At 51.0% G+C, this 25,211-nt stretch overlaps 1 protein-coding gene across 1 annotated transcript in view; it reads left to right on the top strand.

The window, feature by feature from the left end:
• LOC144754171 (E3 ubiquitin-protein ligase TRIM39-like) overlaps positions 1 to 25,211 on the top strand; it is an 89,683-nt gene that overhangs the window by 26,197 nt on the left and 38,275 nt on the right. Inside the window, exon 4 of the mRNA XM_078641751.1 lies at positions 21,771 to 21,793. Coding sequence (XP_078497877.1) covers positions 21,771 to 21,793 — 23 coding nt within the window. The remainder of the gene's footprint in view (positions 1 to 21,770; positions 21,794 to 25,211) is intronic.

Here is a 25,211-nt window from a genome sequence, read left to right as displayed (position 1 = left end):
ATTTGGGTGAATGCATTACACCAAGCAATTGAACTGACAGTAAATAATATATGAAGACCAAGGAGCAAAATGTGTTAAAAGTTAGATAGAAATTGAAAGATTAATGAGAGACAACACCTGAGAGAATTGGAAAGAAATCAAATTTCTCCTTTTCTAAGAAATTGGAAAACATGTCTCTTCTAATGCGGTTACTTTTCTCCTGATGTAGGTGGTCACCGATTGTTAGGGTGAACAGCTATATAACTAGGAATCTGGAATAGGTATTGGCAGCTCACTGTTTTTTTGTCACCCCAGATAAAGATAGAGATTGCCACAGAAAACTCTTTCATTTGAAGACTAGTGACAATTTAATATGACTGATAACCCTTGGATATATTAAAGAGTGTGCGAAATGAATGTCCGCAAATTGCTGCCCGGCAGCAAATGAAATGTGATTTATGACTGTATTATCTTGACACCCTGAACGGCAACCAAATTCCTCACCAATATGGTTTAGGGTGGGATTAGAGGTATAAACCTCCTTATTGTGGTCATGCGCTGTCACTTTAACAGTGATTTTTTTTTTTTTTTTTTTTTGAAGACGTTTATTAAAGCTCAAGGGTGCATTACATATAGCAAAGCCTACAACCCAGCGGGCCGGCTGCAAAGGAACCGTAAATCGTGAGGGTGCAATGCTGCATATGAGGGCGTGTCATTGCGCCCCAGTTGTCCCCGGTACATTTCACTTTAACAGTGATGATCTGCTCAGATAGGTTGATTCGTTTACAGCCAAGAAGCTTCCAGAGAAGTAGCTCCATGTAAAGGGCACTAGATGATGGTGACAGAGAACATACAGGACATCCCTCCCAGGGTGACAGAGAGCATCCCTCCCAGGGTGACAGAGAGCATCCCTCCCAGGGTGACAGAGAGCCTCCCTCGCAAGGTGACAGAGAGCATCCCTCCCAGGGTGACAGAGAGCATCCCTCCCAGGGTGACAGAGAGCCTCCCTCGCAAGGTGACAGAGAGCATCCCTCCCAGGGTGACAGAGAGCCTCCCTCGCAGGGTGACAGAGAGCATCCTTCCCAGGGTGACAGAGAGCATCCTTCCCAGGGTGACAGAGAGCATCCCTCCCAGGGTGACAGAGAGCATCTCTTTCAGGGTGACAGAGAGCATCCCTCCCAGGGTGACAGAGAGCATCCCTCCATCTCAGCCCCTTCAATCCACCAGCTCACCCCATGTTGGGATGAATGAATCCAGTGACTGTCCGGAGCTTCAAACAAGCAGATGCTTTAAATGTCCAGAACAGCACAAGAGGTGGTCACAGTTCTTTGTCCTTTCTGGGCAGCTGAGATCTCATTTCTTAGATGGCTTCCACTTATACAGACTCTTCTAGTACTCCTTCTGCCGGTACCTCCTCCTGCAGGGTACTCTTCTAGTACCCCTTCCTTGTACCTCCTCCTGCAGGGCACTCTTCTAGTACCCGTTCTCCTTGTACCTCCTCCTGCGGGGCCCTCTTCTAGTACCCCTTTCTTGTACCTCCTCCTGCGAAGTACTCTTCTAGTACCCCTTCCTTGTACCTCCTCCTGCAGGGCACTCTTCTAGTACCCCTTCCTTGTACCTCCTCCTGCAGGGCACTCTTCTAGTACCCCTTCTTCTTGTACCTCCCCCTGCAGGGCACTCTTCTAGTACCCCTTCCTTGTTCCTCATCCTGCAGGGCACTCTTCTAGTACCCCTTCCTTGTACCTCCTCCTGCTGGGCACTCTTCTAGTACCCCTTCCTTGTACCTCCTCCTGCAGGGGATTCTTCTAGTACCCCTTCCTTGTACCTCCTCCTGCAGGGCACTCTTCTAGTACCCCTTCCTTGTACCTCCTCCTGCAGGGCACTCTTCTAGTACCCCTTCCTTGTACCTCATCCTGTGGGGCACTCTTCTAGTACCCCTACCTTGTACCTCTTCCTGCAGGGCACTCTTCTAGTACCCCTTCCTTGTACCTCTTCCTGCAGGGCACTCTTCTAGTACCCCTTCCTTGTACCTCCTCCTGCAGGGCACTCTTCTAGTACCCCTTCCTTGTACCTCCTCCTGCAGGGCACTCTTCTAGTACCCCTTCCTTGTACCTCTTCCTGCTTGGCACTCTTCTAGTACCCCTTCCTTGTACCTCCTCCTGCAGGGCACTCTTCTAGTACCCCTTCTTCTTGTACCTCCTCCTGCAGGGCACTCTTCTAGTACCCCTTCCTTGTACCTCTTCCTGCAGGGCACTCTTCTAGTACCCGTTCTCCTTGTACCTCCTCCTGAGGGGCCCTCTTCTAGTACCCCTTTCTTGTACCTCCTCCTGCGAAGTACTCTTCTAGTACCGCTTCCTTGTACCTCCTCCTGCAGGGCACTCTTCTATCCCTTCTGCTCATACCTCCTCCTGCAGGGCACTCTTCTAGTACCCCTTCCTTGTATCTCCTCCTGCAGGGCACTCTTCTAGTACCCCTTCTTCTTGTACCTCCTCCTGCGGGGCACTCTTCTAGTACCCCTTCCTTGTATCTCCTCCTGCAGGGCACTCTTCTAGTACCCCTTCTTCTTGTACCTCCTCCTGCGGGGCACTCTTCTAGTACCCCTTCCTTGTACCTCCTCCTGCAGGGCACTCTTCTAGTACCCCTTCCTTGTATCTCCTCCTGCAGGGCACTCTTCTAGTACCCCTTCTTCTTGTACCTCCTCCTGCGGGGCACTCTTCTAGTACCCCTTCCTTGTACCTCCTCCTGCAGGGCACTCTTCTAGTACCCCTTCCTTGTACCTCCTCCTGCGGGGCACTCTTCTAGTACCCCTTCCTTGTACCTCCTCCTGCAGGGTACTCTTCTAGTACCCCTTCCTTGTACCTCCTCCTGTGAGGCACTCTTCTAGTACCCCTTCCTTGTACCTCCTCCTGTGGGGCACTCTTCTAGTATCCCTTCCTTGTACCTCCTCCTGCAGGGACCTCTTCTAGTACCCCTTCCTTGTACCTCCTCCTGCAGGGGATTCTTCTAGTACCCCTTCTTCTTGTCCCTCCTCCTGCAGGGCACTCTTCTAGTACCCCTTCCTTGTTCCTCATCCTGCAGGGCACTCTTCTAGTACCCCTCCCTTGTACCTCTTCCTGGGGGGCACTCTTCTAGTACCCCTTCCTTGTACCTCCTCCTGCAGGGCACTCTTCTAGTACCCCTCCCTTGTACCTCTTCCTGCTGGGCACTCTTCTAGTACCCCTTCCTTGTATCTCCTCCTGCAGGGCACTCTTCTAGTACCCCTTCTTCTTGTACCTCCCCCTGCAGGGCACTCTTCTAGTACCCCTTCCTTGTACCTCCTCCTGCAGGGCACTCTTCTAGTACCCCTCCCTTGTACCTCTTCCTGCTGGGCACTCTTCTAGTACCCCTTCCTTGTATCTCCTCCTGCAGGGCACTCTTCTAGTACCCCTTCCTTGTACCTCCTCCTGTGGGGCACTCTTCTAGTACCCCTTCCTTGTACCTCCTCCTGTGGGGCACTCTTCTAGTATCCCTTCCTTGTACCTCCTCCTGCAGGGACCTCTTCTAGTACCCCTTCCTTGTACCTCCTCCTGCAGGGGATTCTTCTAGTACCCCTTCTTCTTGTCCCTCCTCCTGCAGGGCACTCTTCTAGTACCCCTTCCTTGTTCCTCATCCTGCAGGGCACTCTTCTAGTACCCCTCCCTTGTACCTCTTCCTGGGGGGCACTCTTCTAGTACCCCTTCCTTGTACCTCCTCCTGCAGGGCACTCTTCTAGTACCCCTCCCTTGTACCTCTTCCTGCTGGGCACTCTTCTAGTACCCCTTCCTTGTATCTCCTCCTGCAGGGCACTCTTCTAGTACCCCTTCCTTGTACCTCCTCCTGCAGGGCACTCTTCTAGTACCCCTCCCTTGTACCTCTTCCTGCTGGGCACTCTTCTAGTACCCCTTCCTTGTACCTCCTCCTGCAGGGCACTCTTCTAGTACCCCTTCCTTGTACGTCCTCCTGCGGGGCACTCTTCTAGTACCCCTTCCTTGTACCTCCTCCTGCGGGCACTCTTCTAGTACCCCTTCCTTGTACCTCACCCTGTGGGGCACTCTTCTAGTACCCCTTCCTTGTACCTCCTCCTGTGGGGCACTCTTCTAGTACTCCTTCTGCTTGTACCTCCTCCTGCAGGGCACCCTTCTAGCCCCCCCTTCTTCTTGTACCTCCTCCTGCAGGGCACTCTTCTAGTACCCCTTCCTTGTACCTCCTCCTGCAGGGCACTCTTCTAGTACCCCTTCCTTGTACCTCCTCCTGTGGGGCACTCTTCTAGTACCCCTTCCTTGTACCTCCTCCTGTGGGGCACTCTTCTAGTACCCCTTCCTTGTACCTTCTCCTGTGTGGCACTCTTCTAGTACCCCTTCCTTGTTCCTCATCCTGCAGGGCACTCTTCTAGTACCCCTTCCTTGTACCTCCTCCTGCTGGGCACTCTTCTAGTACCCCTTCCTTGTACCTCCTCCTGCAGGGGATTCTTCTAGTACCCCTTCCTTGTACCTCCTCCTGCAGGGCACTCTTCTAGTACCCCTTCCTTGTACCTCCTCCTGCAGGGGATTCTTCTAGTACCCCTTCCTTGTTCCTCATCCTACTGGGCACTCTTCTAGTACCCCTCCCTTGTACCTCTTCCTGCTGGGCACTCTTCTAGTACCCCTCCCTTGTACCTCTTCCTGCTGGGCACTCTTCTAGTACCCCTTCCTTGTACCTCATCCTGTGGGGCACTCTTCTAGTACCCCTTCCTTGTACCTCCTCCTGTGGGGCACTCTTCTAGTACTCCTTCTGCTTGTACCTCCTCCTGCAGGGCACCCTTCTAGCCCCCCCTTCTTCTTGTACCTCCTCCTGCAGGGCACTCTTCTAGTACCCCTTCCTTGTACCTCCTCCTGTGGGGCACTCTTCTAGTACCCCTTCCTTGTACCTCCTCCTGTGAGGCACTCTTCTAGTACCCCTTCCTTGTACCTTCTCCTGTGTGGCACTCTTCTAGTACCCCTTCCTTGTTCCTCATCCTGCAGGGCACTCTTCTAGTACCCCTTCCTTGTACCTCCTCCTGCTGGGCACTCTTCTAGTACCCCTTCCTTGTACCTCCTCCTGCAGGGGATTCTTCTAGTACCCCTTCCTTGTACCTCCTCCTGCAGGGCACTCTTCTAGTACCCCTTCCTTGTACCTCCTCCTGCAGGGGATTCTTCTAGTACCCCTTCCTTGTTCCTCATCCTGCTGGGCACTCTTCTAGTACCCCTTCCTTGTACCTCCTCCTGAGGGGATTCTTCTAGTACCCCTTCCTTGTACCTCCTCCTGTGGGGCACTCTTCTAGCCCCCCCTTCTTTATACCTCCTCCTGCGGGGCACTCTTTTAGGACCCCTTCCTTGTACCTCCACCTGCAGGGCACTCTTCTAGTACCCCTTCCTTGTACCTCCACCTGCAGGGCACTCTTCTAGTATCCCTTCCTTGTACCTCCACCTGCAGGGCACTCTTCTAGTACCCCTTCTTTGTACCTCCTCCTGCGGGGCACTCTTCTAGTACCCCTTCCTTGTACCTCCTCCTGCAGGGGATTCTTCTAGTACCCCTTCCTTGAACCTCCTCCTGTGGGGCACTCTTCTAGTACCCCTTCCTTGTACCTCCACCTGCAGGGCACTCTTCTAGTATTCCTTCCTTGTACCTCCACCTGCAGGGCACTCTTCTAGTACCCCTTCTTTGTACCTCCTCCTGCGGGGCACTCTTCTAGTACCCCTTCCTTGTACCTCCTCCTGCTGGGAACTCTTCTAGTACCCCTTCCTTGTACCTCCTCCTGCTGGGCACTCTTCTAGTACCCCTTCCTTGTACCTCCTCCTGCTGGGCGCTCTTCTAGTAACCCTTCCTTGTACCTCCTCCTGCAGGGTGCTCTTCTAGTACCCCTTCCTTGTACCTCCTCCTGCAGGGCACTCTTCTAGTACCCCTTCTTCTTGTACCTCCTCCTGCGGGGTACTCTTCTAGTACCCCTTCCTTGTACCTCCTCCTGCGGGGCGCTCTTCTAGTACCCCTTCCTTGTACCTCCTCCTGCAGGGGATTCTTCTAGTACCCCTTCCTTGTACCTCCTCCTGCAGGGGATTCTTCTAGTACCCCTTCCTTGTACCTCCTCCTGCAGGGGATTCTTCTAGTACCCCTTCCTTGTACCTCCTCCTGCAGGGCTCTCTTCTAGTACCCCTTCCTTGTACCTCCTCCTGCGGGGCGCTCTTCTAGTACCCCTTCCTTGTACCTCCTCCTGCAGGGGATTCTTCTAGTACCCCTTCCTTGTACCTCCTCCTGCAGGGGATTCTTCTAGTACCCCTTCCTTGTACCTCCTCCTGCAGGGGATTCTTCTAGTACCCCTTCCTTGTACCTCCTCCTGCAGGGCACTCTTCTAGTACCCCTTCCTTGTACCTCCTCCTGCAGGGGATTCTTCTAGTACCCCTTCCTTGTACCTCCTCCTGCGGGGCACTCTTCTAGTACCCCTTCCTTGTACCTCATCCTGTGGGGCACTCTTCTAGTACCCCTTCCTTGTACCTCCTCCTGTGGGGCACTCTTCTAGTACTCCTTCTGCTTGTACCTCCTCCTGCAGGGCACCCTTCTAGCCCCCCCTTCTTCTTGTACCTCCTCCTGCAGGGCACTCTTCTAGTACCCCTTCCTTGTAGCTCCTCCTGTGGGGCACTCTTCTAGTACCCCTTCCTTGTACCTCCTCCTGTGGGGCACTCTTCTAGTACCCCTTCCTTGTACCTTCTCCTGTGTGGCACTCTTCTAGTACCCCTTCCTTGTTCCTCATCCTGCAGGGCACTCTTCTAGTACCCCTTCCTTGTACCTCCTCCTGCTGGGCACTCTTCTAGTACCCCTTCCTTGTACCTCCTCCTGCAGGGGATTCTTCTAGTACCCCTTCCTTGTACCTCCTCCTGCAGGGCACTCTTCTAGTACCCCTTCCTTGTACCTCCTCCTGCAGGGGATTCTTCTAGTACCCCTTCCTTGTTCCTCATCCTGCTGGGCACTCTTCTAGTACCCCTTCCTTGTACCTCCTCCTGCAGGGGATTCTTCTAGTACCCCTTCCTTGTTTCTCCTCCTGTGGGGCACTCTTCTAGTACCCCTTCCTTGTACCTCCTCCTGCTGGGCACTCTTCTAGTACCCCTTCCTTGTACCTCCTCCTGCTGGGCACCCTTCTAGCCCCCCCTTCTTCTTGTACCTCCTCCTGCAGGGCACTCTTCTAGTACCCCTTCCTTGTACCTCCTCCTGTGGGGCACTCTTCTAGTACCCCTTCCTTGTACCTCCTCCTGCAGGGCACTCTTCTAGTACCCCTTCCTTGTTCCTCATCCTGCAGGGCACTCTTCTAGTACCCCTCCCTTGTACCTCCTCCTGCAGGGCACTCTTCTAGTACCCCTTCCTTGTACCTCCTCCTGCGGGGCGCTCTTCTAGTACCCCTTCCTTGTACCTCCTCCTGCAGGGGATTCTTCTAGTACCCCTTCCTTGTACCTCCTCCTGCAGGGGATTCTTCTAGTACCCCTTCCTTGTACCTCCTCCTGCAGGGGATTCTTCTAGTACCCCTTCCTTGTACCTCCTCCTGCAGGGCACTCTTCTAGTACCCCTTCCTTGTACCTCCTCCTGCAGGGGATTCTTCTAGTACCCCTTCCTTGTTCCTCATCCTGCTGGGCACTCTTCTAGTACCCCTTCCTTGTACCTCCTCCTGCAGGGGATTCTTCTAGTACCCCTTCCTTGTACCTCCTCCTGTGGGGCACTCTTCTAGTACCCCTTCCTTGTACCTCCACCTGCAGGGCACTCTTCTAGTATCCCTTCCTTGTACCTCCACCTGCAGGGCACTCTTCTAGTACCCCTTCTTTGTACCTCCTCCTGCGGGGCACTCTTCTAGTACCCCTTCCTTGTACCTCCTCCTGCAGGGGATTTCTTCTTGTACCCCTTCCTTGTACCTCCTCCTGTGGGGCACTCTTCTAGTACCCCTTCCTTGTACCTCCACCTGCAGGGCACTCTTCTAGTATCCCTTCCTTGTACCTCCACCTGCAGGGCACTCTTCTAGTACCCCTTCTTTCTACCTCCTCCTGCGGGGCACTCTTCTAGTACCCCTTCCTTGTACCTCCTCCTGCTGAGCACTCTTCTAGTACCCCTTCCTTGTACCTCCTCCTGCTGGGCACTCTTCTAGTACCCCTTCCTTGTACCTCCTCCTGCTGGGCGCTCTTCTAGTACCCCTTCCTTGTACCTCCTCCTGCAGGGTGCTCTTCTAGTACCCCTTCCTTGTACCTCCTCCTGCAGGGCACTCTTCTAGTACCCCTTCTTCTTGTACCTCCTCCTGCGGGGTACTCTTCTAGTACCCCTTCTTCTTGTACCTCCTCCTGCTGGGCACTCTTCTAGTACCCCTTCCTTGTACCTCCTCCTGCTGGGCACTCTTCTAGTACCCCTTCCTTGTACCTCCTCCTGCGGGGCGCTCTTCTAGTACCCCTTCCTTGTACCTCCTCCTGCAGGGGATTCTTCAAGTACCCCTTCCTTGTACCTCCTCCTGCAGGGGATTCTTCTAGTACCCCTTCCTTGTACCTCCTCCTGCAGGGGATACTTCTAGTACCCCTTCCTTGTACCTCCTCCTGCAGGGCACTCTTCTAGTACCCCTTCCTTCTACCTCCTCCTGCAGGCACTCTTCTAGTACCCCTTCCTTGTACCTCCTCCTGCAGGGCACTCTACATCCGAACTAACATCCGACGCCAGGACACTTCCCAACCTGCCTCCCTCCGCTGAGTCATGCAATGCGCTAAACTCTTTTTTCATTGAAAAGATCACCACAATTAAAAATTCCATATCCCATTCCCCCCCGTTAACTACAGCAACACCTCCCCCTATCAATCCATTTATTCTGGATCGATTTCCTATACTCGATTCTGATTCCCTGGCCAAGCTGTCCTAGCGAGTAAAATCTGGCTCCCCGAAGGACTGCTGTCCCCCGTTCGTGCTTCGTGACATCTGTCACTCCCTTCCCCATTGTATCCTCCCCCTACTTAACTCTTCCCTCAGTACTGGCATAGTCCCCAGGTCATTCAAGGAGGCCGTATTGGTGCCCCTGCTAAAGAAACCTGGCGCGGACCCAGCGGTATTTGTAAACTATCGGCCCATCTCCCTTTTGCCTTTTCTGTCTAAGGTTTTGGAGGCACATGTTACTACTTGCCTATCACACTTCATCGAGGAGTCCAACTTCCTGGCTTTCAACCAGGCCGGCTTCCGACCAGCCCATTCCACCGAGGCTGTGATCCTCGCCGTACTGGACAACCTTAGAAGTAAGGCGGATAGAGGACTACCCCAAGCATTAGTCCTTCTTGACTTATCGGCGGCATTCAACACGGTGGACCATAACTTCTTACTCCACCGTGTCGAGTCCGCCGGAGTACGTGGGCCTGCTTTGTCCTGGGTTAAGTCCTTCTTAGAGGGGAGATCTCAGGCAGTCAGGCTGGGCCCGTTCAGCGCCACCAGTGCTGCGTCATCTTGCGGGGTCCCCCAGGGCTCCTCCCTGTCCCCCCTCCTCTTCAATTTATATCTTCTACGCCTCCTTCACTCTCTAAGCAGGTGGGACGCTACCGTGTTCAATTACGCGGACGACCTGCAGATTATCTTTCCCCTCACCTCCCCTGACGCTGTGTCCAACTTCCAATCGGCTATGACACACATTCAGCACTGGATGTGCCAAAACCAACTGTTGGACTTTGGCCCTTAGGGCAGGTTCACCCCTAGACTTTTTGCGTGAAATGGTGACCTGGTGATGGTGATTTTTTGGATTCTGCGCACTTTCACTGTGTCCCAGTGGAAAGTGCGTGCGCACTCTGAGTGCATGTGCTGAGCTAGGCCTGCCCGCCCATAGGAATGCATGGGGAATGTATGTGTCCCTGGTAGTTCCTGATGCGTGGGGTGTACAGGCTTGAGTCTGGTATGTGTGAACTTGTGAGAGTGAATGCTGCGAGATGGTGTATGCAGCATGTATGTGTCTAGTATCGAAGCGCCATTTCTAGACATGGCTGTACGTGTGCTGTGAGGGTGCTGGCGTGTGATTGGCTGGAGCTGGCTGGCATGCCAGGCTCCAGGAAGTCTGGATGGGTCTGCCCGGTGGTGAGTGGGAGATTAGCATGAGTGATGTGTGGGAGGAGTGTACCTGTGTCCTGGATGGGCTGGGTTTTCCCCACACAATGCTGGCTCCGCCCCCCTGTGGTGTGTCTAATGACCCAAGCCCTGCCAGTGAATAGAGAGGGTGGTTGAGGTAAACAGAGTACTCAAGAACCAGCTGCGACTGGTTCCGCCCCCACTCTGCACCCTTGAACAAAGGAATGCACTGTATAAAAATGGGGCTGTGTCCCCACAGAAGTTGTTCTCTTCCAGGATCCTGAGGGGGCTGTTGTTGCTGCTGCTGGGCCAGAGGACCGCCACTTGGAGTGTCTCCCTGCCTGGAGACCCAGTGTGCTGGCTCTGGGCCCAGCCTTGCCCCCTGCCTGCCCTGAGGAACTTTTGCTGGGCTTGTTGCTGTCTTATAGCCCCTGGGAGCGCTGTGCTGTGCTCACAGCGCCTGGAGGCACTTTGGACCCTCCCTGAAGCCCCTGGAAGCGCTGGGATTGTTGCTAGCGCTAGGAGCGCTGTGGATTCCCTTCTAGCGCCTGGGAGCGCTTTGTTTATCTTCTAGCGCTGAAAGCGCTTCTCTTTGACCCCTAGCGCTGGGAAGCGCTTTATTTTGCTTATTGCACTGTAGAGCGCTTTGGGCTGCCAAGCCGGTGCCCACCCGGCATTGCCCGGCTCAAGTGCTACCTTAATTTGCCCCGTGGTTGCCTGCCGAGTCCTGGGAGCAGCGCGCCCCGGAGCCTGGAGGCTCGACCGCAGGGCCGCGCTGCAATTGGCTACACGGCCGGAAGCCAGGCAACCCGTGGGCGGGACTGCGGGACAGGAGGAAGCAGTCCGCTGGCCAATCCCTGCGCGGCCTGCCTAAAGAGCTCCGGCGCGAGGAGAAGGAGCCGCCGGTCCTGCAGCGAGGCTCCCCCCGGAGTGAGGAAGCCCCGCCGCCCCCTGAGACGTGGAGCAGGACCGGGGGAAAGAGCCCTGCCTCCGCCTCCAAGCCGCCCAGAAGATCTGGTGAGTGAGGGTGCTTGCAAAGGGGAGAGGGGGACGTCGGGACACATTGCCGGTGTCCGCCCCCCCCCTCTCAGGAGCACGACGTCCGGGGCAGTTCCCAAGAGCCTGAGAGGCTCCAAAAACGGCCGCATTTTGTGTTTGAGCCTGGAAGGCTCTGGGGCATATTTATTCCTCGAGTCCCCCTGAGAGGGACTCCACCGCCCTGTTTGTGTAGAGCCCAACGAGGCTCAAGGGGGGCACCAGTTGTTTCCGGTGGTAGAGTGGCCCCAGCAGTCAGCGGGCCGCTCCCACCTTGCCCCTCCTTATTGGTTTCAGAGCCCACGAGGGGCTCAGGAGCCCCAGTTGTTGAGAGCCCAGCGAGGCTCCAAGAGGGGACAATCAGTTGTCCAGAGCCTGTGAGGCTCCCCCATCTACATTGGCCCCATCATTGTGCTATCCAGTTGCCCAGCACTTTGTGGGCAACTGCTACGTTTAGGCCCCTGACACTGGGACACAGGGCGTCCTAGCCCCAGAGAGGCCAGTTGGCCTAGGGACAGTCACAGGTGGTGACTTACGTGAGTTTGGCGCAATTGATATTGTTTTTACACCTCTGAATGAATGTTATGCATTGCATCATGTGTTCTGTTTTTACACCCCTACAGGTATTGTGATACATAGGTGGTTGTTTTCTCCCTAGTGCAGGTGGTGCTAGTGAGACCCTGGTTACCAGTGATTACTGGTTGTGTACTATTTTGTGCTATATTCTATGTACTAAGTGCTATTCCTGAAAGTGCTACTTCTGATTCCTGACAGTGGTCCAGGTGGCCCTGTCTTGTACATATCCCCTGTAAATTCTGCCCGTGCTTCTGGCACATTGTAAAGTGTGTGTTTTATCTAATGTGTTTTGGTGTAATACAAAGGCTATTTTTATATAACCTTGTGTGGAGTTTCCTTTGTGGTGGGCCTTTGGTTGTTGTTGCTGGGGTGCGTGCGCAAATACTTAGCCTACATCGCCTCCAAGTTTAGCCTTGCTGCTCGCGCCACGTTACCTAGAGGGTGAGTAGGGGTTATCTTGGCGTGTAACTCCCTTGCCCTGACTTGGGAGTGGTGGTCTCTGACTGACTTTGGCGAAAGCCCTGGCCAGCCAGGGATCCCATTTCCAACACCAACTAAAGCTCAATCCGGGCAAGACTGAGCTCCTCCTTCCCGGGAGTAGTGCCACCTATTGGGGCCCTCAGTTCTGGCCCAGTGAGCTTGGTACTCCTCCCTCTCCCGCTGACCGTGTGAAGAGCCTTGGGGTCATTATTGACTCCGGCCTCACTCTTAAGGCCCAGGTGAGTGCAGTAACATCTTCCTGTATGTTCCAGCTATACAGGATTCGGAAGGTCGCCCACTTCCTAACCCCTGAAGCACTGCTACAAGTCATCATAGCCTTGGTGATGTCCCGCCTAGACTTTTCAAACTCGATCTATCACGGCCTCCCCAACTCCTTGTTATCTAGGTTACAACTCATCCAGAACCAGGCTGCCAGACTCGCGCTCAATCTCTCCAGATGGCAGTCGGCCCGACCTTTACTGTATCAACTTCACTGGCTCCCAGTCAGTGAAAGAATAGCTTTCAAGGTCCAATGCCTGGTCTTTAAAGCACTTACTGGTCCATCTCCTGCTTTCCTCACGTCCCTGATCACTCCTTATTGTCCCTCCCGTGCCCTCAGGTCCACTAATCTTCACCTCCTAGTTGTCCCCCGCGTCAAACTCACCAGATCCGGTGGCGGCACTTTTTCTTATTTGGCCCCTAAGCTATGGAACTCTCTTCCTCTCCCCCTCAAGACCTCTGGTTCCCTTCTTGCCTTTAGGAAATCTTTAAAAACCCTGCTCTTTTCCCATTGTCATTAAATTCCTCTGTTATAGTTTTAGGATCCTTGGAGCGCCAGGAAACTCACGGTGACAGTGCGCTTAATAAATATCATATAACATAACATATAACATAACTCTTCTAGTACCCCTTCCTTGTACCTCCTCCTGCAGGGGATTCTTCTAGTACCCCTTCCTTGTACCTCCTCCAGCAGGGCACTCTTCTAGTACCCCTTCCTTGTACCTCCTCCTGCAGGGCACTCTTCTAGTACCCCTTCTTCTTGTACCTCCTCCTGCAGGGCACTCTTCTAGTACCCCTTCCTTGTACCTCCTCCTGCAGGGCACTCTTCTAGTACCCCTTCTTCTTGTACCTCCTCCTGTGGGGCACTCTTCTAGTACCCCTTCCTTGTACCTCCTCCTGCAGGGGATTCTTCTAGTACCCCTTCTTCTTGTACCTCCTCCTCCACGGCACTCTTCTAGTACCCCTTCCTTGTACCTCCTCCTGTGGGGCACTCTTCTAGTACCCCTTCCTTGTACCTCCTCCTGCAGGGGATTCTTCTAGTACCCCTTCCTTGTACCTCTTCCTGTGGGGCACTCTTCTAGTACCCCTTCTTCTTGTACCTCCTCCTCCTGCGGGGCACTCTTCTAGTACCCCTCCCTTGTACCTCCTCTTGCAGGGCACTCTTCTGGTACCCCTTCCTTGTACCTCCTCCTGTGGGGCACTCTTCTAGTACCCCTTCTTCTTGTGCCTCCTCCTGCGGGGCACTCTTCTAGTACCCCTTCCTTGTACCTCCTCCTGCAGGACACTCTTCTAGTACCCCTTCCTTGTACCTCCTCCTGTGGGGCACTCTTCTAGTACCCCTTCCTTGTACCTCCTCCTGCAGGGCACTCTTCTAGTACCCCTTCCTTGTACCTCCTCCTGCAGGGAACTCTTCTAGTACCCCTTCCTTGTACCTCCTCCTGCAGGGCACTCTTCTAGGACCCCTTCCTTGTACCTCCTCCTGCAGGGCTCTCTTCTATCCCTTCCTTGTACCTCCTCCTGCAGGGCACTCTTCTAGTACCCCTTCCTTGTACATCCTCCTGCAGGCACTCTTCTAGTACCCCTTCCTTGTACCTCCTCCTGCAGAGCACTCTTCTAGTACCCCTTCTTCTTGTACCTCCTCCTGCAGGGCACTCTTCTAGTACCCCTTCCTTGTACATCCTCCTGCTGGGCACTCTTCTAGTACCCCTTCCTTGTACCTCATCCTGCAGGCACTCTTCTAGTACCCCTTCCTTGTACCTCCTCCTGCAGGGCACTCTTCTAGTACCCCTTCTTCTTGTACCTCCTCCTGCAGGGCACTCTTCTAGTACCCCTTCCTTGTACATCCTCCTGCAGGGCACTCTTCTAGTACCCCTTCCTTGTTCCTCATCCTGCAGGGCACTCTTCTAGTACCCCTTCCTTGTACATCCTCCTGCAGGGCACTCTTCTAGTACCCCTTCCTTGTACCTCCTCCTGCAGGCACTCTTCTAGTATCCCTTCCTTGTACCTCCTCCTGCGGGGCGCTCTTCTAGTACCCCTTCCTTGTACCTCCTCCTGCAGGGCGCTCTTCTAGTACCCCTTCCTTGTACCTCCTCCTGCAGGGCACTCTTCTAGTGCCCCTTCTTCTTGTCCCTCCTCCTGCAGGGCACTCTTCTAGTACCCCTTCCTTGTACCTCCTCCTGCGGGGCACTCTTCTAGTACCCCTTCCTTGTACCTCCTCCTGCGGGGCACTCTTCTAGTACCCCTTCCTTGTACCTCTTCCTGCAGGGCACTCTTCTAGTACCCCTTCCTTGTACCTCCTCCTGCAGGGCACTCTTCTAGTACCCCTCCCTTGTACCTCTTCCTGCAGGGCACTCTTCTAGTACCCCTCCCTTGTACCTCTTCCTGCAGGGCACTCTTCTAGTACCCCTTCCTTGTACCTCCTCCTGCAGGGCACTCTTCTAGTACCCCTTCCTTGTACCTCCTCCTGCAGGGCACTCTTCTAGTACCCCTTCCTTGTACCTCCTCCTGCAGGGCACTCTTCTAGTACCCCTTCCTTGTATCTCCTCTTGCAGGGCACTCTTCTAGTACCCCTTCCTTGTACCTCTTCCGGGCACTCTTCTAGTACCCCTCCCTTGTACCTCTTCCTGCAGGGCACTCTTCTAGTACCCCTTCCTTGTACCTCCTCCTGCAGGGGATTCATCATCATCAATAAAACTTTATTTCGGTTTTTGTTCAAAACCACAAAAGTGCAGGTTCAATAATACAATAAATTCATAATTCTTTAAAATACATATAACAGGATACAGAGGTGCAAGAGTATAATTTCATCATTTCATTAAAACCAGAAAAATACATAATTTATCCATATTGTGCCAACAAATTCATAAAGAAATTTAATTGAGTAAAGACCATTACAAATCCATGCATTTTCTGTATTTAAGAGTTGATTTTAGGAATTCAAGGACATGGAGAATACTGTCATTGTGCAAAAGTTGTAAATACATCAGGGCTGGTCTGATCTGGGTAAAATTAAGATTCCTTAAAAGTGTCACCAGATAGCGTTTCGGGGGTATTCATAAAAGCTACATAAAAATATAAAAATGCAGCATATCCTGCAGAGAATTTCCATCGCAGCCGCAGGGAGCTGCAACTGTACTAAAAATAGCAGTTCTTGGCCTAATAAGCAAATGATGAAAAAGGTTCAGCCTGAATCTAGTCAATAAAACATTTTCGTGAGAGGTCAGAGAGCCCATTAAATAAGGCTCAATAGATGCAGATGTGTTCATCATAACATATTTTCTGACTCTCAGATTCTGGATTTCTATGGCTTCCCTCTGGGTCTTCCTATCCATGAGGTAGGCCAATTTCGTTGCCTCCAGGTCCCCCTTAACAATGCTACTAGGATTTTCAAACAGTTCGGCACGCCCCAATTTGAAAAAACTAGACTTCAAGTATTTCACCCATGGGATAGCCAATGCCTTATCCTGAGACAAACAATCTTTCACGATCAAGTGTGTCAGTGGATTATCAGGATTCAGCCAAAGTTTTATCCAACGGGTCAGGGGACGTAGGGAGAAAATATCGCTTATATATTGTGTCCCTAATTCTTCATGGACTGCTAGATTGGACGTGCCCGAGGGGACACACAGGAGACGCTGCATGAAGGAGTTTTCCGCAATCTGGAGCTGTTCTCCTGCGACATACCCCCATATTTCACTGCCATACACAGCCGTGGCAACTGATTTGGCATTATATAATTGCAGCATGGCGCCGGTTGGTTTTTTCCCCAATTTGGATGCAAAATTAAAAATAGATGCATTCACCTTGACCAGTTCTCCTTTCTTTTTAAGAAGATGCGGGCCCCAATTTAATTTACTATCAAAAAGGACCCCGAGATAGGAGAACGTCTTTGATGTGGGGATAACTGCTTCATCTACTTAAAATAAAAAGTTCTTCTGGGTTGTTGACCTACTTGCATGACAAATGATTTGGAATTATTAATCATTAAATCCCTATCTGTCATGAAAGACTTAAAAGCATTTAAAAGAGCTTGGAGGCCCCTTTCAGTTCTCGATATGAGTACTGCATCATCTGCATATAATGGATGTATGACATTACAACGCATGCTTTTACCACGCATGCTTTTACATCGCAAGTTTTACAACGCATACCATTACAACGCATAGTGCTTTGGGGCGCTGGATAGTGAATAGTTTAATTTACTATTCCAACTCCAGTCCCCGTGGATAGTAGGGAAGGTGTTGGATAGTACATTAAACCTATTCCATATCGTAGAGCGTCCCCCAGCGCAATGCGTTGTAATGGTTTGCGTTGTAAAAGTTGCGTCGTAAAGGCACTGCGTGGTAAAAGTTGCGTTGTAAAGGATGTTTCCCGCATATAATAGGACTGGAATACCCCGACGACCGACTCTAGGACAGTCAGCCGACACCTCCTGTAAAACTCTATCCAGGTCATTAATATAAAAGTTAAAAAGAAAAGGAGCCAAAATGCATCCTTGTCGGACTCCTTTTCTGATATTAAAATTGTTTGTCACGCTCAGATCTTGAGAAAATCTAACATTAGCTCTAGTATTGCTGTGAAGGTCAACTAGGAAGTCAACAATACCACTGTCCATCCCCTTCGCCCTCATGGACTGCCACAGCTTCCGCCTGTTCACACAGTCAAAAGCTGAGGACAGGTCCATGAAGGCGAGGTGGATGGTGCCCCTGTGAGCCACTGTGTATTTACTTAAAATTAAAAAAAGGTTAAGGCATTGGTTTGTTGTTGAACAACCACTGCAGAATCCATACTGGGAGATGGACATGATGTTATTTTCCTCCACCCAGGATGAAAGTCTCTGCAGTAGTATCCTTCCTATTATTTTCACCATGGAATCAATAAGTGAAATGGGTCTATAGCAATGTGGGCTACCTTTGTCCCCTTTTTAAAAACCGGTACAATTGTGGAGACCCCCCAAGATTCGGGGCATCCACATTGCATTGCAGGGTTAAAAATAGACTCCAAGATGGGTGCCCAAAAAGAGGGCTCAGACTTAAATAAATCCGGGGGGATCCCTTCTGGTGCGGGTGCTTTCCCGGCTGTTAGTCCCAGGATACCCTCAAGGATTTCATTCCTGTCAATTCTAATTATCTTCCCATTATCGACAGGTGCTGGGCCGGCAGTTTCTTCCAGAGGGCAGTCATACAATTGCTCGAAGTGTGCTTCCCAATCCTCATTGGGTATATGGCATTCAAGACCGTCACCGGTGTCCTGGACAAGAACAGGCTTTTTCATTACACCCCAAAATTTAGAACTATTCTTTAGAGTTTTGGGGTCCAATAACTCATTCCAAGCCTCTACCCTTAGGGATTCCTTACGTTTAGCTAATATTGATTTATATTCCTTCCGACACAATTGTACATTAGCCTGTTCCCTGGGTTTGGCTGCTAAAGCCACCCTTAGATTGCTGGCTGCTTTGGAGCAATCATGATTAAACCACTTCGGGCCCACATTAGCTTGATTTTTGGCTGGTGCAGATAACAACTTCTTGACCTTGTCTGAGAGTGACTGAAATGCCCCAAGCACCTTCATGTGCTGTAAGCCTCCTTGGGTGCAAGTAGTAATTTCGTCTGCACACATTACTTTAATATCTTAGACCATTTCAGTCTGCGCCTGCCATCGGTTGTGGTTAGTCTTCCCTGACTAGGGTTCGGCCCTTCCCTAGCTATCCATGGTCCTAGCAGTCACAAAGTAAGAGGATTATGATCGCTAAATTCACTCTCCTCAATTTAAAAAGAATCTACGAAAGTCTGCATAGATAGTGAAATTAACACATAATCAATAAATGTTCCTTTCCCATAACCCTTAAAAGTAGGTGTCTCAAATCGTTTGGAAGGGTCCACCAATGCCCTGGTGGGTGTCACATCCAGATCATTCAACATATCATTAAAAAACTCCCCCTCAATCAAGTCTTGAAAATGTAAACCATGAGATCGTGAAAAGTTTAGATCTAGGATACATTTAGTTTGGGTGTCACCACATGAATGTACATTAAAATCACCCATGACCATGAGATTATGCAGGCTATGATTCATTGACAAGCTAATAAAAACATTCAAAGCAGATAGATGACTAGAATCTGAGCATGAATTAACTGAGTTATAAAAATTTACCAGACCAACTAAACAGTTTTCGCCTTGTAAAGTTAAACCAAGAATGCCAGGGTTGGCAGATGGTACTCTACGCACTTTACAAGTTAGCGCTACAGAGATAAATATAACCAGCCCCCCCATGGGTCTTCCCCTGATGGTTGCAGTTGCTGGAACATAATATGTCTTATACCCTTCTAAAAAATAGTTACGTTCAACCGACCAAGTTTCCTGTAGACAAATTATCAGGAACTGCCTAATATAAGTGATCCAATTATAATCCTGCATCTTGGTAGCTAAACCTGCAATATTCCAGGAAATGACATTGTTAGAACTTCTCTTACCCAGGCTAACTTCTTTAACTCCCAGGTCATTAGGTCTCCCCCCTCCCTGATCTTCAGGGGCCTTAAGTCAGTCACAGGCCTCTACACCCGATAGAGGTTCAATTCTATTTTGGATTGGGAGTCCGAACCCATTCATACCTTGGTTACTGAAATTATTATATTGTAACCTAGGAGGCGGATAATTAGTGAGGAATCTTGCCCTTGAATTATCTCTCATACGCCAATTGCCTCCCTGGTTGAGTCGTGCCAGGCCCCTCCCATAGGCGGGCCTGTAAAAGAAACCCAATGGGAGTAATTCAATTGCCGTTCCAGTAATTCGCTGGTGGCATTGACCATTAGTCCGTAATTGGCCAGCAGTAGAGGGGTTATCAAAGTTAACAATAATGCAGTCACCACTCCCTATTTTGTTTGTACTGCCAGCCAGCTAACCCTCCGTACCATTAATATGTTACTGGCAACACTCATCCTTCCTAGAGTATTTTGATTAAGCCAATATGTTGTTTTGTTCAATAACTGTTCATAGCTCTCTGTCTCCCCAAGAGGGAAAACAGGAGCATGCCCCAGTACGACCACATATGGGGTCACTTCCGGAGGTAAATTAATGACTACGGGACGAGGGGCCGCACTGATACCCTCGCCCAGTCTTGGTTGAGAGTCAGATTTAGGCATTTCCCTCCTTGTACTTGGCTGTAATGAAGTGGTTTGAGTGGCACCATCAAGGACTGGGGGACTTAATGTATTTATTGCTGGAACAATCAGGTTGGGGCTAATACTAGGTGGCTTAGTCTTCCCACTAGTAGAAGGTGGATTTACTTTATTGGTAGTAGCTGTAACCGATGTTTGCTTGCCATTCATCATGGAAGATTCCAGGAGCGAGAGCCTGGATTCTACCCCAGTAAGTTTCAGCATGATCGGTTCCAGCAACGTTTGCATCATGCTTTATAGTTTCCCCCAGAAGTCTCCCCCGACCAAACTACAACTCAGTGTTGCTCCATCTCACTGAACGTTGTGGGTTATACCACTATCAGCCTTTTCCCCGGTGTCGTGTATGTCTGCAACAGTCACAGTCTTACTAACCATAACTACACAATTCTGTTTGGGAACCCTAGACTTTTTTGGGTTAGTGTTTTTTTTTCGGGCGAATCAGGACTGGCTTTACTTTTTGACCTCTCGCCCTTAACACCTTGAACGCTATGGGGATTTTTCCCCTGTGCTGGAAAATCTGCAGATGCACTTTACATGACGAGCTGGGCTCGTCATGAGCGTAGCAGGAGGCTACTGCATGACGAGCCCAGCTCGTCATGAGCGTCGAAGGGGTTAATCTAGATGTTACCGGGCTAGGAGCCAGTTCTGGTGATCCAGGGATTAGGCTATCATTTAATGAGGAAATATCCCCCTCTGACTGCGTCACCACTAGTACATCCACCTGCAGGGTACTCTTCTAGTACTCCTTCTGCTTGTACCTCCTCCTGCGGGGCACTCTTCTTGTACCTCCTTCTCTGCACTCCTCTAGTACCCCTTCCTCTCATACCTCCTCCTGCAGGGGGTTCTTTTAGTACCCCTTCCTCGTACCTCCTCCTGCAGGGCACTCTTCTAGTACCCCCCGTGTACCTCCTCTTGCAGGGCACGCTTCTAGCCCCCCCATACCTCATCCTGCAGGGCACTGTTCTCCCCCTTCGGCTCTTAACTACTCCTTCATGGCACTCTTTCAGTAATGCTTCTGCTCGTTCCTTACTCTTCTGAAGAACACTCTTCTAGTCTCCCTGCTGTTCATACTTCCTCCTGCAACGCCTGTTACCTGTAACACTATTAGTATAATAAAACATGGCGCACCAGGATCAACAACGAGGACTTCTGGCAGATTATTCACTGTTAATTTAATAAAAAAAGTGGCAGAAAATGAAGGTGGAGCTCCACTCTCATAAGGGCGAGCTGCCTCGGTCTTCTTGGCACTGATTTTACTACCTCTGAAGCCAGGGGTCGCACAAGCAGTGACAGGGCTGATTTGCATATGGCCATGTCTGAACTGGGGTGGGATGGAGTGCAAACAAACAATGGATTTAGGCCCAGATCCTTGTACTGGGGTGAATGTATGACATTGTTCTGCATTCTGTCCATCAAATGTTGTTTTTGCATCTGTCACCCCGAGTGGGATGGGTATGCTCAGACGTGAGTCCCGTGCTCACTAAGCCACTGGAGTCAGGCTATCCTGGCTGAAGACGGCTGGAATGCCAGAAACCGGTCCTAGGATGCTTGATTCCGGTCCAGGAAAGACATGGCTTGGCAGTTCGGGATGAACTGTTCCCATGAGGCACAGGGTCAAGGCTGATTTGCATACGGCCATGTCTGAACTGGGGTGGTGTGGAGTGCTAACAAAACGATGGATTTAGGCCCAGATCTCTGTACTGGGGTGAATGTATGGCATTGTTCTGCATTCTGTCCATCAACTGTTGTTTTTGCAGGGGTCACAAGGGGCAATCCAGGAGTCGCCGCTGCGTCCCCTGTCAATCCCTAAATGATGTCCATGCATGAGACCCTGTTGAGAACATGATACAATGTGTCAAGTGACTCCATTCAGAATATCAGAATGTGCTTTGTTTTGTGACTCCATTCAGAATGACTCTGTGCTGTGTCATTACCATTCAGAATATCAGTTTCTGCTATGTGATTTGACTTTATTCAGAATGTCACATTTTGTGCTTGGTCATGCGATGCCACAGAATGTGCTGTTAAGTGGCCCCAGACACTGTTTTCTGATTGTATATAGATCGAAGTTTGTCACTCCTAAAAATACTGCCATAACTTTAACATCTTCTCTGGAAACTGATTTCACTTTGATTGTTTCTCTGTTTTGCAGGATGTCAGGAGCACCCTGAGCAGGTAAGGCTGGTTTATTATCCTCCTCTCAGTGTGTAAGGCGCAGGTCTCACTGCTGCAGTGTGTAAATGTCACTACTGAGCTCACACAAAGTGCTAAGAAACTTTCAGATCCTCATAAAATCACTTTGTTTCCTCAAAAAAAAAACTTAAGTCCTCAGAAAATACCTTTGATTCCCCTGAAAACTTAAGTCCCTTGAAAACTCCCTTGTATCATCAAGAAATGCTCTTAAATGTTCCTAAATCCCTGTGAGTCATCAGAAAACTCCTTTGAGTCTTGAAATAATTGCTACAGAAATGAGCTGCTGTCCTCACAAAACATATTTTTATCTATAAAACCTACCTGAAGTCCTCAGAAGAATTCCCTGAACACACAGAAAACTAATACACATTCTGGAATCTTCCCCTCCGGTTTCTTCAATTAGGAGTTGTAGAAAAACTAATTCTAAGTTTCCTAACTACGATGCCAGTCTTCAAAACATCCCTTCAGTGCTTCCAAACAGCATTGAAATGTAATTGAAGTCATGTTCAAACCTCTGCCCAGGTCACTGACCACTCATTCCAGGTACCAAATCCTTCTTCAAGTACTCCGAGACTTCCTTGTGTATCTTCCAAAGCCTCATTTAAATCATCCTTTTCTTTTACGGTCTTTATGTATCATTTTTGGTAGCAATACAGATTCAAACAATAAACATCAGCGGCTCAGCGTCGTGTCGTATTTCATTGAAAACATGGGGTGTGGTTCGGGGGCATCAGATCATTGTCATTTTTCATTTCTGAAATAAAATAAGAGACAATTGTTTACAACTATAGCACCGTGGTCACACCATTGGCGAGGATGTCACTCCACACGTCTCCGTTCCTGTGGGATGAGGGGAGGGAGGCTGACCCTAGCCCTCTCAGCCACCTTCCCTCACATGCAGAGACTGCCCCCACATCTAAATTTCCTGTGGAGTGTCTCCATTCCATTTCTGTGCCCTGCAAGAGTCCTTCCAGTTCTGACACATTGGGCTTTTGAACAGATGAATCCAGAATAAACAAGAACAACCAAAACAATGACCTGCCCGTAGTAACTTATCTCTCCATCTTCGGGCATGTTTGCGAATGTTTCCTTGCTGCTGTGTTACTCAACGTTTACTTTGCGTAGTGTCCATGCCTATTCACATTCTTAAGTGGTCTGCGGACACCCATGGAATATCATGGTACGCCCGTTCGCTACATCTATTCGCCCACGTCTCGACCAGGCGAATCCTCAGGGTCACCACCCTCTATCTGTTGCTGCTCATTTAGGAGGTTGTCCCAACATGCTGCTATGGGTTCTCGACACAGTCCTAACGTTTCTTCATGCTTGATGGAGATGCTTTGTGCCTTGGCCCATGCTAATAATGAGTGACGCCATGCCCGTACATGTGGTGGGTCCATCACTTTCCACCGTCTAGCTAGGAGCCTTTTAGCTACTATTATCCCATGTCTAGGAACCTAGACACTACTTTGGTGGGAGGCGTCCTCCTGAATTGATGCAGGAGGTATATGGACCATTCAAAAGGTAGTGCTCGACCTGTGCATGTGTGTAATATCCTGGTTATCGTATTCCAGTACACCCCTATTCAGGGGCAGCTCCATAACGTGTACTAGTTCAGCTCCTGGGGGTGTTGTGTTTGTTTCTTGGGGTTGGTAGGATTTCTCAGAGTGACTTCATTAGCGCTTGCTGTGATCCATTTAGTGAAGTTGTCCACTGCTTGTTCCGTGTCCTTGTGGAGGTGGGTAGGTGAAAGTTGAGGGTGTTGATCCAGCGTTGTTCTGATGCTTTGGACCAGCTGCAACATGTTTCGCTGGCAGTGGAGGCGAGGGTTTTGAGCGGCTCTGAGAAGATGAAGTGGACGCAGGGGTGGTCTGTCCAGGTGAGCTCTTCAGTGTGGGTGTAAAGATAGGGTCAAGCGTGTCTCCTGCGATGTGAGTGGGACCGGTGACTAATTGCTCGAGTTTGAGGTTGGCCATACTTCCTGGGATATCAGCCGTGTTGGTGTTCTCAATGTTTTCAAGGTGAAAGTTGAGGTCTCCTAGGAAGATAGTTTCACCTCAATAGGGATAGGAACGATGTAGTCGGAGATGGGGTTGCAGAAGGGAGGGCAGAGTCCCGGGGGTCTGTAGGCGAGGGTTTCTCCGATCGTGGGTTTGCTGTTTGTTTGGAGTTGGAAGTTGAGGTGCTCCATGAAGGGGGTGGTGTTGTCTATGGTGGTTGCACATTTGAGAGTATCTTTGTGAATTATGGCTGTGCCGCTGCTGTTTCTATTGGTCCGGTCTCGGTGCGTGATCTTGCATCCGTTTGGTATGGCTGTGGCAATACTGGGTGCTGATGCGGTGTTCAGCCAGGCCTCTGTGGTGAAGATGGTGTCTGGGGTGGTGATGGTTTTCCAGGTTTCTGTGGCGTCTTTTCCAAGAGATTGTGCGTTGTTCAGCAGGCAGTTGATCTCTCTGAATGGGTTGGCCACGGACCTGCTGTTAAGTGTGAGTGGCTTGTTGTGGCTGATGAACGTGCTGTCAGTTGTTTCTCTTCTGGTACAGATAAATCGGCAGTTCCGGCAGGAGAGAAGGCCATTTGTGGTCCTGGATGAGGCCTGGGCGCAGCAGTTGTTCTGGCATCCGGAGTCCAGGGCTCTAAGTGCGTCTGATGTGAAGCACAGGCAGTCCGTGGTGGGTGGAGACCTAGTGCAGAGCGAGGTCCATGCACGGCATACCCACTGTGAGCGTCAGCTGCGTGGGTGCCCTGTGGTCGCCATGCCAGAGGACTGGATTACTGGTGGAGGGTGCCAATGGTGCCCATAGGGGAAGACAGCAGGCACGACGGGGAGCAACACAGGAGGCGAGGTGTAGGGAGTCACAGGGCTGCAGGCAGCAGAAGGGAGGTCCCAGCAGAGCCGGGGGCAAGGGATCGGTCGGGCAGGCAGGGAGAAAGGGAAAGGGAAGAAGCCTGACTGCAAGGTCAAGTGCAGCCGGCCCAGGCTACCAGGGTCAAGAGGGGTGCAGCTGGACAGTAACTACTGGGAGTCTGGTGCAGGTTGGGCTGAGGGGAGAGTGCCGGGCACGGTGTCAGGGGGGACAATGCCACAGAGCACTGTAACTGAAACTGTGTGCGTAAGAGGGATGGCCCAGCCGCCTCCTGTTTCTGACGGGCATGGACGGGCTCACCCATTGTCTAGGCTTTGCTCGGGCACTGATCGCACAGCTCCCGCGAGGCGGTAGACGCAGAAGGAATTAATCTGCTGCAGAGGTGCGAAAACTGGCCAGGCCCGCCTCCCGCTGGCTGCTGGGAACTTTAGTTCCCTGAGGCTGATGGCGGCGCTGGCTCTGGCTCCTGAGTGGAGCTGGGAGAGTCGTGAGGCAGGAGTCCGGGGCCTGGAGAAGCGGGTGAGGGAGCGGCA

Source organism: Lissotriton helveticus, chromosome 5_1 (assembly GCF_964261635.1).
Source record: "Lissotriton helveticus chromosome 5_1, aLisHel1.1, whole genome shotgun sequence".
Lineage (NCBI taxonomy): Eukaryota > Metazoa > Chordata > Amphibia > Caudata > Salamandridae > Lissotriton > Lissotriton helveticus.
This window is presented reverse-complemented; position numbering and strand designations above follow the sequence as displayed.